The sequence below is a fragment of the Coloeus monedula genome (genome assembly GCF_965178545.1).
Source record: "Coloeus monedula genome assembly, chromosome: 10".
Taxonomy (NCBI): domain Eukaryota; kingdom Metazoa; phylum Chordata; class Aves; order Passeriformes; family Corvidae; genus Coloeus; species Coloeus monedula.
Genome location: NC_138790.1, coordinates 17,260,526 through 17,273,723, shown reverse-complemented (window position 1 = coordinate 17,273,723; position 13,198 = coordinate 17,260,526). Strand labels below are relative to the sequence as shown.

The following is a 13,198-nucleotide window of genomic DNA, read 5'->3' as shown; positions in this document are numbered from 1 at the left end:
GCACATCACCTGGAGTACACACTACACATTTACAAGAGTTAGGGATTTGTGGGGTATGCCCAGCCCCCGCCCTGGAGGGACGTCTGCTGAGATAAGGAGATTGCCTAAACCTCCCAGCAGAACTCCCCTGGAAAGGGAGCTACTCTTCGTTATGGCAAGAAGACAAACCCAGAATCCTCTGGGAGACCCTGTGCAGATCCTTTGTAACCCACTGGCCCTTACCCCCTGATACCCACCCCTGTATCCCTATAAAGCTAGCTCCCTGCCCCTGCGAGGGCAGAGTGAGCTCGTCCCTGGCTCCCCTTCGCCGAACTAATAAAGCTGCCTCGTGTGGAACAGCTACACGGGCCTCTCATCTCTCTCCCTGGTCTGGCCTTGGGGCTGCCCTGCAGAGCTGAGCTGAAATCACGAGCTGACAATCACTGAAGAGCTCACAGCCTCTGCAGGGGCCCTCCTAGCTATCAGCTAAGGGAACACACCGGGCCCCGGGAAGGCGATTCCTTTTGGGACCATCTCTCCAGACCGGTCACAGCTTCCTCGGTCAGAGCTACTGACCCCTCACCAGCTGTCGTAGGGATTCTTTTGCCAGGGATCATGCAATCACAGGTCCGTGGGGACTCAGCATTTCAGTGGGATTCTCAGGTAGTAGTCGCACAGCCTGATGTGCCTCATCTGCAGCTGCACTTGACCTCATAGGCAGCCTACGCACACTGCACTTAACGCTATCAGGCTGTTACCAAAAATGGTGCCAAAAATACTCCCAAAGGTAAGGCAGGAGCTTTAGTTGATGCCATATGCCAGTGCAGCCATGAGGGAAGTCACGGCTTAAGGCTTCCATTTCCTCCCGCACCATTTACTTCCTGCTGCAGATGTCTGTGATGCTCTTTAAAAATGCACTGGCCTGAGGTCTAAGTAGCCCAGTGGACCATGCTGATCATCAGCAGGGACATGATTTCTCTCAAAGCTAAGAGTGCATGAGATTGGTCTTCAGGATGGAATCAGGCAGTCTTTTATGTAAAATCCTCATCATGCCTCCAGAGATTATACCATTATATTAATATACAAGAATTATTATGCAATTATAACAAAAAAATCAGACAAAATTGAGGTGATGTCATTTGAGACTCCAATGTATTGGTAAAAGTAAATATCACAACCTCACCAGCACTACAACATTAATTAAATGGTAAGGGACCTGTCTGTCTTTGGGTAAAAGTCCCTCAGCATGGATGTCATGCCCTCACTGAGTTCCACCTGCCTTTTTTCTCCAGCCAGTCTGATCTCACTGGGATGCCAGGTGTGTCCTGGAGAACATTACACCATGTTGAGGACTACCATGAATGTGGTGCAAGGATGCTCTCTTCTTCTCCATCTCAGACCTGCCAGCCTTCGTGTAAATCTTCTCTATCCAGCAAATAGGACAGCAAGACCACCCCCACATTCTTTAGAAAAGAATTGCTGCCTAATGATGGCTGCAGTTTTGCTGCTCCAAAAAGAAGCACAAACATTTTTGAGAGAAATTTCAGCAAGAGGTATCTTGCTAAAGGCATTTGTTTTTACTTACACTGACACAGACAGAGTCTACCAGCAACTGCTGTTGTTTTGAGAATTATTTGTAAAAGGAAGTGTCTCCCCAGTAATGACCATCACGGCCAGCAGACTATTCAACCAGCAATCTGCAATTCATCACTAGTGTGGATCAGGAATTTTACAGAACATGCAATCAAACAAAAAACTACTTCAGAGGAATGCAGAAGATTCCATTCCACTTGTAGAACATCCTGAGAAAGGGAAAATATCTTCCTCTGGCATCTACAAGTGATACATCAATTCCCTGTCATCAGCTGCTGCTGATTTCCAACAACTGCCTGTGATTTTCCCAGACTTATCACAAGAGCATGGACACTGTATATTTCAGGCACCTGAATTAGCTCTCCCCTTTTCAGTCCTGCTGAAACATCTTCCTTTGACATGTAGGCTTCAAATATACTCTTCTTCCTCCCTCGAGTGGGTTTATTTAGATTCCTTCTGTCCCCTGATGTTGGGACACCAGCATAGGATCCTCCTGCAAACAAAAATTTGTAAGTGTTACCTTGCCCACCAAACATGTCTATGTTTCTTAACAGAATCTGTACAGAGGTTTTATATTCGAAGTTGACTTTCTGATAACAGTGTGCCTAGAAATACTGGCACCCAACTTCAGAACACCAAAAAGCCTGGAATAATAGTATTTTACACATGAACAGTCTTTTACAGCTCATTTTAAAGTCAATAGCATTCATCCCAGCCCATCTTTTAAAGCACAGGCTTCAAGGCAGCTTATTCCTCAAGCTTGTACACACACTGCTTTAATACCTCTGGGAGTTCCCAGTTGTCTAGGATTTATTCTGCTGTCTGAATTGTTCATTGTTTCTGTCTGCGATTCAGAGAGTTGTCTCTTCCTATCGAAGTTCTGGGGAGTTCTTGCAGATTCAGAGTTGTTTCTGGTTCTTGCAAACCCTCTTTTTTCTGCACCTGAAACCAAATACAGGTTTGAAATAACAGGGAAGGGAAGAGGAACCCCAGTGCCAGCTGGTGGTCCTGGTGAAGCTCATGGTCTCTACTTCTTCAGTACAAGTTACAACCATGAGTCATAGCCTTTATCCAAGAGAAACAATGTCTTCATTAGTTCATTTGTAATCTGTTGGCTCTCTGGGCTTCATAACACACCACTAACTTATTTTAGCATAAATAAAAAGCTGGAAATTACAATGCTAAAATTGGATACAACCCTTCCAAAATCCTGGGAAATTCATTAGAGCATATAAAATGTGAAATTGTTAAACTGCTTCCAAAGTCTCCACCCCATTAAGCCCCCAAGTAGTGAGAAAATATAACTTCCCTACAACTTAATTAACCAGTTCGGGAATCAAGAAAGCAAAAAAAAAAAAAATTCTTAACAACCCACACTGGAATTATTAACTTTGGAGCTACCAGAGGCAGCACGGTACACAAGGACACCAGAAAGAAGTGCCAAGGTTCCAAATGTCCAGCCTGATCAGAGTAGGCCACAATCATATGAAAATATTCTGCAGAGACTCACCCCTTACTTCCCTGCCATCACCTCAGCCCCTTCCCTACAGCCAGGAGAGCAAGCAGCAGCTTCCAAAGCGTATGCCAACGCTGTTCCACGGATCAGCACATTGGAATGCAACCCAGCGCCGCGCAGCTGCCCTCTTGGCCCTCCACCTGGATACTGAACATGTCATCACAGCTTTGCCTTCCAGCCCCTCCTGGCTACGCTCCCTGGGTCCAAGCTTGTACCTGCAAGTCAGAAAACGTGCAACGCCAACTTATTTGCTACGGTGCTATCCAAGTTACAAGGCAAATTTTTTACCTATGGTATCCTTCTCAAACGAAATCGTAGATTGCTTCACAGCATCGAGAAAAAAATGTTTAAAAAGCTGTACTTAAGCAGAGATCTTTAAAAAATATGGTGCCACAAGAGAAAACTGCTACTTTGCCCAATCACAGAGAAAAAGCAATTTTCAAATATATATAACAACAGGAAAATCAGCAGGAGGGAAGGATCCTACTAATTCAGGAGGGAAGACACCAAGACAGGCAGAGAGAACTCAAGGTGCCAGCTCAGACCAGTCCAGGAAGAGATTTCACACCACAGCAGCATCTCCAAATGGGAAGCTGAAACAAAGAGGAGGCTTCTGTTTTCAGTCACAATAACACAACATAGTTGGGCCTCTTTCTACACAATCAAGCTTTTCACACTCTGAGGGCGCTTCCAGGGCGGAGACTGTCTGAGGAGGCTGTAGCTGTAACAGCAGCAAATTTAGGTTTCAGCCGAGGGGACTGAGGCAACACAACCGGTATGGACCACATAATAACACGGAACTAAAATTAACTCATTTGTAACTGCCTAATGAACTTATTTACAAACGTCCCAAGGGTCAAGTTAAGTTTAAAAACAGGCACCAAAAGTAAGAGTACAGACCAGAGAATTGGCAACGCAATTTGCTCTGGATGTGTTCTCGGAGGCATTTTGGTGAAGGAATCTGACTTAAACTGCAACAGGCAGGATTTTAGGCTGCTCACCCAGAGAGGTCATGCAATCTGCTTCGTTGGAGGTTCTTAAAAATAGGTGAGACAGACGTCTGGCAGAGTTGGTCTAAGAAGAGTAGTTTTTTCCTTGAGGTAGTGAAATGGATTACACGAGCTCATAAGGTCCTCTAAAGCCCTCGTTTCTATGACAGCAAGTCACAGAAAATACTACTATGAATTAAAGAACCTGGGATAAAAAGGAGGCTAAATCTTAACATATAATTAAGAAGGAGCTGAAAAAAAAATAAGAGGAGAAAGTCAAATGCAGAGGGGGAAAGCGAAAAAAAAGTCTCATGAATTGGGCTGCGGGCTGAGAGCCAGAATTAGGCACTGCAGAAAAGAGTTGTCCCAGCACTTGGCTTGGCCATTGGTTCAAAAAATTTGGGGGCCCTACAGCCAAAAATAACGTACAGCAACAGCAAAGGGTAGAGAAGCATCTTTGTGTGATAAGAGGTAGACATGCAGAGAGGCATCTGCACATATTCAGCACTTGAGCCTTGGCCTTGCTCTGTGGTGGGATTTTTCATTTGATCAGACTCAAACTCAAAAACAAAACTCAAAGACAAAATTCACTCAAAACAACAAACTCTAACTTCGATATAGCTGGCCTGCAAGGCAGTTTACACACAGCCACTTCGGGTAGCATTTGACCCCCTTGGCCATGACATTTATGGCTAAACAAAGCCACTCCTGTTACAAAGCCACAGACAACTGTCACAATTAGCATTCAACTGGAACACATCAAATTCTGCATGACTGTAACTTCTTGTATTTCTTCTTTTAAAAGAAAAAGACCTAACTACAGGTCACCATCTGTTTCAACTAGAGTCAGTATTTGTTTCTGCAATGCACCTGTCCCCTAAAACTGGAAGTTAGAAATACCTCTCATGATGGGCTTTCCTGCTGTCCCCGCTGCCCAGCATTAATATTCTGATGCATAAACAGACATCATTCCACAAAGCAAACTGTAACTTGACCACTCTATAGCACAGGATATATTGAGACTATTCTTTCTGGAAAATCTATCACAAACATGGTTAAACCCTATTCCAGCACCAGGTGTGTCAATCTTACTTTTTCCTTGGTGTTACAGTTGAGTGACTTGTAAGATAGAACAAAATCTCTCAGGGCAGGATGTCAAACAAAGTAATAACACATTCTAGGTATTAAAATAACCAAACACTAAATAAATTAATAGGCAAATGAACACAATAAAAAATTTAAAATTTCAGTGGAAGGAAGACTGAAGTGCAGGGACTGAGAGCTGAGGTTGGCTGATCCATCCCAACAGGAGGCTTGAAGCAACCACAGAGCACCAAACACATCTGCTGTGCAGAACCACTCAGGCCTGAACACAGAGCAATTCCAGTGCACTACACGTAAATATTCACAACATGCAGCAAATGCAACACATTTGGGTGTTTATCTGGCTGCAAAGATGATGTAGAGCTGCTTCCTGTGGATGCAGCCAACACTTGCCTGGGATTTCTAGATGTTGTCATTTTCAATGGGAAATGACAGAGGACTAACAATTTGAGGAAAGGCAGTTCACTGTTCAGTACTTGAAGTCCTCTGAAGGGAGACTTGGGTTGAAAAAATCCCAACCCCTCTATCAGGCATGGAGGCTTCCTACAAGGGCGACAGAGGGACACCTAAATAGGACCAGCAATTCCACCCATGGAGCAGGGAAACCCTTCAAACTAGCCAAAGGGAAGCACTTGTGGGAAGTAGAAACACACAACTCCCACCTCCACAGCAAGAGAGGCGTGAAAGAGAAGTGGGAGCATTTGTGGGCTTTCAGAACAGTTCACAATCAGTAACTCACTTTTATTCTCACCATGGACACCAGGAAAAGGAGGGGAAAGGACACAGGGGCTGTCTGAGCTCTGCTGGAAGGACAGCACTGGAGCTCCATCTAAAATCCAAACCACCTCACTTCATCTCTATCACAACAATGACATCACACAATGGCACATTTTGGTCTTTAAGCCTAAGTACCTATTAATCTTTTCTTATTTGGGGGGAAAAAAAAGCACGCAGGCAGCTGCCCAGAATAATTGATCTGGCTTACAGTAAGAGAGGAGGCTAGATGTTTTAAATCAGCTTATTTTGACATAATTTATACAAAATCACTCTAGAGTTTAGCTTTTGAAAAGTACTGCATTTAATTAAATTTACATCTATTAGTCAGTTGATCAATTAGATGGTGAACTAAATCAAGTAAAATGCTCAACTAAACATGAAGTCAGCAAGGCCAGAAAGTCTTTAATTTTATATTAAAATTTGCATATTGCTTTACATAAGAAAGAATCAAGACCCTCAATTTTATTTACCAAAAATAAAACATTCTAACTGCCCTCTCACACCTGACAATCTCTTTGATTACTACCAGCAGAGAAGGAAAGTATCGCTGAATCTTCATCGGCACATCCATGACAACTCCCATCCAGCAAGAACTAGTTTTACTTGAGAGATCCAAGTGAATTTCAAGAGAAGGAGATCTTGGTATAGTTTTTCCCTTTCCTACCAAAGGGAATCTACATTTTCACCAGACATTTTTACCTCCAAACTTCCAGCTTTGTTACCATCTATATTATTTCTGTAGATACCTGCAATACTTAGGCAGATCCCTGGGGTGGGCAGGACTGTGAAACCATCACAGCTGTGCTGATAACACGTCTGCAGGTTTAGGACTCTGACCCCCCAGACACTATCTCGGCATGTAATGGTTCCTTTTACATTTAAAAAAAAAGGAATTTATGTTGAAAGCATTGGACAGAACAATATTGTTACAAACTTTTCAATACAAAATACTTCCATCTGCTATCTACTTTTATCAGTCCATGACTGGACACCAACACTTCCACTAACTCTGCCATTGCTAAGAGGATTTTCCATTGCCTCCCAGCATTAGATCATGGTCTAGATATGGAAAGGAATCTTTGGAAAATCTCTGTTTTCCAGTTAGCATAAGTGTGAGAAGAAACAGAAGCATATCCCCAGAACTGATAACACGCAATAGAACAATTTCTTATCAGTTAATGAGACACAACACACAGTTCCTAAATATTTGTCCATATTTCTACAATATTCCATTTCATTGCTGACTCATTTCAATGACTTAAACCAATTCCCTTCAAGACTTCCAAGTAATTCTTCAAGACAACCCAGCTGTGTACTTAATAAGACATGATAAGGATACACCCATGAGCTTGAAGACATGGCAGCTACCAAAAGAAGGGTCACTCAACACTACCCTAGCCCCAAAAGCAGAAATTAACCAACCAAAGACAACAAGAACTACGCTGATGCCAGCCTGCGGTTAGTCCCACACTCCCATTTAAGTCAGACTAGGTTAAACACAGCAAGAAAGCTAAATAAAGCATATTCCCGCTCATCCTTACTAGAGATTTAATGAATTAGTGTCCAACCACGAGGTAGCCCAAGGCATCACCTCACAGATCTGTAAATGCATGTTGGCCCTTGACTCCTGGCAGAGTTGACAAAGCAAATTTTAGAAACCTTCAAATTTGGTCTTTTAGCAAATGAATACTCTCCAAGAGCTGCCAGGAAGTTCTATCTGCAACTTTATGAGGCACTATGGATGCTGATGTGTAACAGGGTGTATTAATAGTCTCGATACTAAAGTTCAGCCAACACAAACTCTGCTTTGTTTTGGAAAGACATCTGGGACATAAAAAATCCACAATCCTACATAGCCCCTGAACAACTCGTCTCAGGTACTTTTGTGAATCTGTCTCCGCACAGCTTTGATGGGCTGGGGGGACACAGCTCCTGGCTGGGAGCTCTGGACAGGCACAGACCAACTGTTGGCACTGTTGTACCAGGCAACTGCCCCTTTCATTCTCCAGAGTCAAATAAACTCTCCCAGCAGAAGATGTTTTGCCAGTACAAACTGCATTAACATCAGGGTGGTTTTGCTAGGATCCCTGTGTCTGCCCCTTTCATAAGCTTAAACAGGCAATTTCAAAGCTATTTGATATTTTCTGCAGCTCAAAGAAGCCTCTAGAATAATTCCCTCTCAAATTTTAAAAGCCAAAATGTGTTTCTTAGATTGTTTTGAATTTCTAATGCACCAGTGACATCCAATAGATGCCATATTATAGAAGTGACTAAGTCAAAAATCTCCAAGCACTTAAATGACTACTACAATATCCGGGATCAAATTACCACACACAGGCAAAAACAACAGGCAAAACCAACAAACACCATTGAAGTGATCTCAAATGTGAGTTATGTCAACAAAAACACTGGTCACGGACAGGCCAGAAGTAACAACCTATTTATGTTTTGCAAAATATTTTGCGGATTTAAGAGATTAAATGTCCCACTAATGGTAACAGCCAAATCCTTTTTTGTTCTATTTCATTTTAAAAGGAAAAACACAAAGACAGCTGTTGGTATAGTTGCTCAGGGAAGGAGTTCTGTACTGGGAATTAAAGACACTCCTTGGAACCTATCTCTTGTCCTAGAGCCCCAATAATACACACACAGGACCAAACCCCATCCACCACGCTCCCTGCAAGCACAGCTCTGCTCCAACCTATGTTAGGAACAGTCGTGCTTCCACATTTCTCTCAACATAAAGTAAAAGAGTTCAAAGTTCTTGGACAGCCTTGGAACAGAACCACCTCCATGCATTTTACAGTATCTTGAAGCCAAGAGGTTAAATAAAGTAGATAGCTCAAGATTAAAGTCAAAGCGACAGAGACAAATGAGGATGTCATGGGAAAGAATTCATTAGAGATGTAGGAGTGGAAAGGGAAGACTTGGAGATATGTTATCAGTTCAGTGATGCTTCACTGCAGCAGAGACCTGCAGGAGATAAACCTGGTAGGCAACATTTCAGATGCTCAATCTGGAGTGTAAGAGAAAGTCTGAGAGTGCATTCTCCTTATCACAAGCAAATAAAAGAAGATCTTTCTCTCATGAAATGTAAATTCAAAGAATCTTAAACTGGAGGTTCTGCAGCACATTCCTCTGCTCGGTCCAAGCCAGACCACAAAGCTAAGAGTTCCTACAACATTGCTGTGAATTCTCCTCAAAAGTAGCCAAGGAATTGAACAATTTGAAATTATCTTAATCACTGAAAAGTAGGGCAAACTTCAAGGAAAGGGAATATCTTAGTGGAAGTAGAAAAGAACAGTCATATAACAACACTGTAGGGACTTGGGCAGATGGCAGATTGCATAATTAAGTTTAAAGTTAATTAAACAGTCATTCAAAGAAGAGAAACAATGCAAACCTACATTTACATGCATGGGCTCAGCCAAAATGCAAATTCTATGCAAATGTCCTGAACTGAGTAGATGCTGTCTTGAAATCCAGCTGTCAAAAGTAGCTCCCAGGCCCCCCAGCCTCACTAATTGACCCATTATGATGGGCCACCAGGGTCCAGCCACAGCATAAATCTAAATGTAACTTTCCACCATCAAGACAAATCAAAATAAAATTAGAAGACATCAGGTTAAGTGAAGGCCTGTCCACACAGCTCTAAAATGTTCAGCAGTAATTCAAAGGACTGGAAAAGCCCAGCTTGTTACCAGCAACTCCCTACAACATAACACAGCTCTGCCTGTGCCAGCCAGCAGGTTGTCTATGGGCATGGCTGTATTTGTGCACCAGCACACTGTGAGCCATCAGTGCAGCCATCCAGGAACAAATCCAGAGAGCTCTCTCACCCTGCCTCTTTGGAGAAGGTGATTCTCCAAACAGTTTTGGCAGAAAGTCTGCCAAAATCTGCACAGAAGAGTTGAACATCCAACAGAAAAACTACAAAGGGAATCCTTACCACACGGGGAACAAGGCGGCTGCAGACAGGCAGCCTACCCCCAGCCAGTGACTCCAGGTGGGAAAACACAGGCTGTCATGCTTTGTGAGGGAGTTCTTAGGGCCATGAGCTGCCCTTGGAGGTGACTGTGCCACTGCAGCAGATCATAAAAGATTCAGACATTCAACATTCTTAGATTGAAACATGGAGGAAGAAACACTCCTACTTAGGAATGGAAGAAAGCAAAAGAGTGGCATGTCCGTGGATATTAAGGAAAGTTGGGAGTAGAGACAGATGCTCGTTTCCAGACTCACGAAAATGAGGTGGGAAGCACGCATATGGTGGAAGGCACATGTTGCCACTGCTCTTTTGCTTTAAGCTGTACATACTTACTAAAAACTCTTGTGCTGCATGTCCCCAGATTTCAATATGGAACTAGGGAAAATGTTCTTGCTGACTTTGGCTTTTGGAAAGGGCCTAGGCTTTGAAAAACTTAAATGAAGAAAAACGCACAATGGATTCTTTCTGCTGCGGAAAACAATGCTGTGGAAACTGCTCCTGACCGCCAAGATCATGTGCTCACGACACCATGCTTCCACTTCCAAAACACTTCCAAGCATCCTCATGCTTGCAGGGTTTTGACTTCAGTAACTCAGACAGTAATTGCAGTTTTATTCAATTCCTCAGCAGGGTTTGTGTTGTAGGAATACTACAGGAGTGCGAGAGCCAAAGATACCATTCCAGGCTCTGAACGAAGGGCTGGTGACGAAACTCATTTAGTAGCAATAGACTAAAAGTTTATCAAAATAGTTACTGTGCTCCAGCTGCGTGCAGCAGCAGTGGTGTTGTCAGGGAGGGGGTACATCTCTTTTGGTTTTCAGGACTCTCTGTGAACCTGCTCCACCCTGCTTGTGACCTCCTCACTACCTACTCCGCCTGATGACTGCACTCCTCCAGGCTTCCACTCCTGCCTCGGGATGTGGGTCAGGGCTGCTTCCACTCCCCCTCATCCTTCCATCTTCCCTAAACATCTTCCACAATACCTTTTGCTCTTTGTTTTATCTAGCAACTACACTGTGAAAAGGCTTCTTCAAGACTTCAAGAAAAACACTTTAAAAACACAATATTGTGGACGTTCTGTCTTTGATTTTCTGGGCTTCAGTAGTTTGAGAGAAGCAAGTTGCTGAAAGATCAGAAGAAGCCAAGAGGCTTTGAAAAGCAAAATACCTGACAGGAGGTGCTAACACATTAAAAGACATTAACAGCTGAAGAATCAAAGAACTGCCTTCTCCTACATATCCTGAGGTATCCCAAGGTGCTGCTGAGTCCATTCTTCTGCTGATGAACCATTCCCCATACTGTCCATTCAGTGCAGTAGGTACATAAATCACAATCCCTAGTAGTGTGGGGGAAAATGCCTAAAAACATACATACTGAATAAAAACACATTTTGGCTGCTGGCTTTTATCTGCAGAGAGCCTAGAATATTCTCCAAGGCAGGACATGCTACATACATCTGTGGGCTGCAGCTGCTAGTGTTAATGTTTTCCTTCAGCACCCTGGAAATCTTTATTTTTGTCACAGAAGACATTATTTTATGCAATAGATCACAACATTTTGTTTTCCACCCTGCCCCAGCCAAGTCTCAACTCTCAACTCTCCATAGCTTGGCTTTCCCCACAAGAGGGAGTTCGGGACATGCACCCCACAGCATTTCATGGAGCTGGTTAGCAGGGGGTTGGGGTGGGAGGGCAAAAGATGGGCAGCAGCGCTTGGGATAGGAGGGGCGGGAGCAGAGTTGTAGAGGAAGGCAGCAGAGAAAGCGCCCAGCAGCCACAAGCTAGAGAGAAACCACAAGAGCCACAGAATTCAGCTGCAAAGTACCTGTCCTACCTACCTGGATGTCCATGGTGGAGACACTTGGTCATTACCTGAACAACAGGCCAGACCTGACCACGGTGTGGGGCTGACTGACCTCACGGACAGCAGAAGACAGAGGGCTTTTACAAATTAATTCCTGTTTGAATTACAGCATTTTTCAGGGATGGAAATTGTTACCAGGGCTTATAAACATGCTAGTGACAGCCCAGACAGCACAAGCCTTGGTAAAACTGTTCCAATGGTCATTCACCCTCACTGCTAATGTGCTGTATTTCAAGCCTGGATTTGTTTAGCCTCAAATGCATTGTATCATAATCTGCTCAACTGAGTAGCCTATTATTGAACATCTGTTCCCCATGTAGGCAATTTACTGAAAACTCCCCTCCCCCAAGCATCTCTGTGAGAAGCAAAGCAGGGTTCCTCAAATCACTCACTCACGATCCCAATGTTTTAATCTTCCCTGTGGCCGTCCTCTGAGTATTCATCAATTCATCACCATCCGCCTCAAACTGAGGGCATCACCACAGGATGCAACACTCCAGAAGCTGCTGCTGCCACTGTGCCAAAGACACACAGAGTCCATACTCCGTCTTCCAGTTCCCATGCTCATACATTACCCTTTTGGCCGCATTTCACAGGAGGGGGATGTTCAGCTGATTAATCCATCAAGAGCTCCGAACTTTTTTCCAAGCTGTTGCTTCCCACACTGGGTTCCTCATCATGGCTCTATGCTGGCAATCCAATAAATGGATTTTGTTTTGCCTGCTCACAGTCGACCAAGTGATCCAGATGGCTGCCAGTAACTACCCCCATTATTCAATACTCTCCAAGTCATCAAAAAAACCCTTTCCAATCCTACTTATATATTTTCTTCCTGATGACTGACAGAAGTATTAAAACAGCACAGGGTCAGGACATGACACTGCAAGAACCAGACACACCTGTTGGTAAAAATTCTAAATTTATTGCTGCATTTAATTAGTTTGACTAAACAGGTTTTAAACCATTGCACATGCGCTGTGATAATTAAGTTCACACACTAACATCCATACTCACACCTTTGGCATCAAACCCCTGATCTCACATAAACTGACAGTGAAGGAGCTCAACAGGACCTTTGTTAAATAAACTGATGACAAGTCACATGAAAGAAAAGATTTAAAATGAATTAAAAATCAATTCAGTTCTTCTATCAGCCTATTATTTTCCTAGGACCAACACCACACTGACAGGCATAGTTACCTGCACTACATAATGGGGCCTAGTGAGTAGAAAAAAAAAAGTTTAAAAAAATAGCAGATTAACAGCAACAGGTATTTCCACCAAGAAACATTTTCACCTGAGCACTAGTAGATGAAGGAAGCTCCTTCATTCACAGAGGTGAGAGCTCTGCTACCACGTGCAAGGGCTCCTGCTGCAGCACGGTGTGCT

At 43.4% G+C, this 13,198-nt stretch overlaps 1 protein-coding gene across 2 annotated transcripts in view; it reads right to left on the bottom strand.

The window, feature by feature from the left end:
• Window positions 1–13,198, bottom strand: part of DIS3L2 (DIS3 like 3'-5' exoribonuclease 2) — a 184,511-nt gene that overhangs the window by 163,685 nt on the left and 7,628 nt on the right. For both annotated transcript variants that reach the window (XM_082288256.1, XM_082288257.1), the window contains exons 3-4: window positions 2,356–2,514; window positions 1,923–2,065 (exon numbers count right to left, since the gene is read on the bottom strand). In XM_082288256.1, the coding sequence (XP_082144382.1) occupies window positions 1,923–2,065; window positions 2,356–2,514 (302 nt within the window). The remainder of the gene's footprint in view (window positions 1–1,922; window positions 2,066–2,355; window positions 2,515–13,198) is intronic.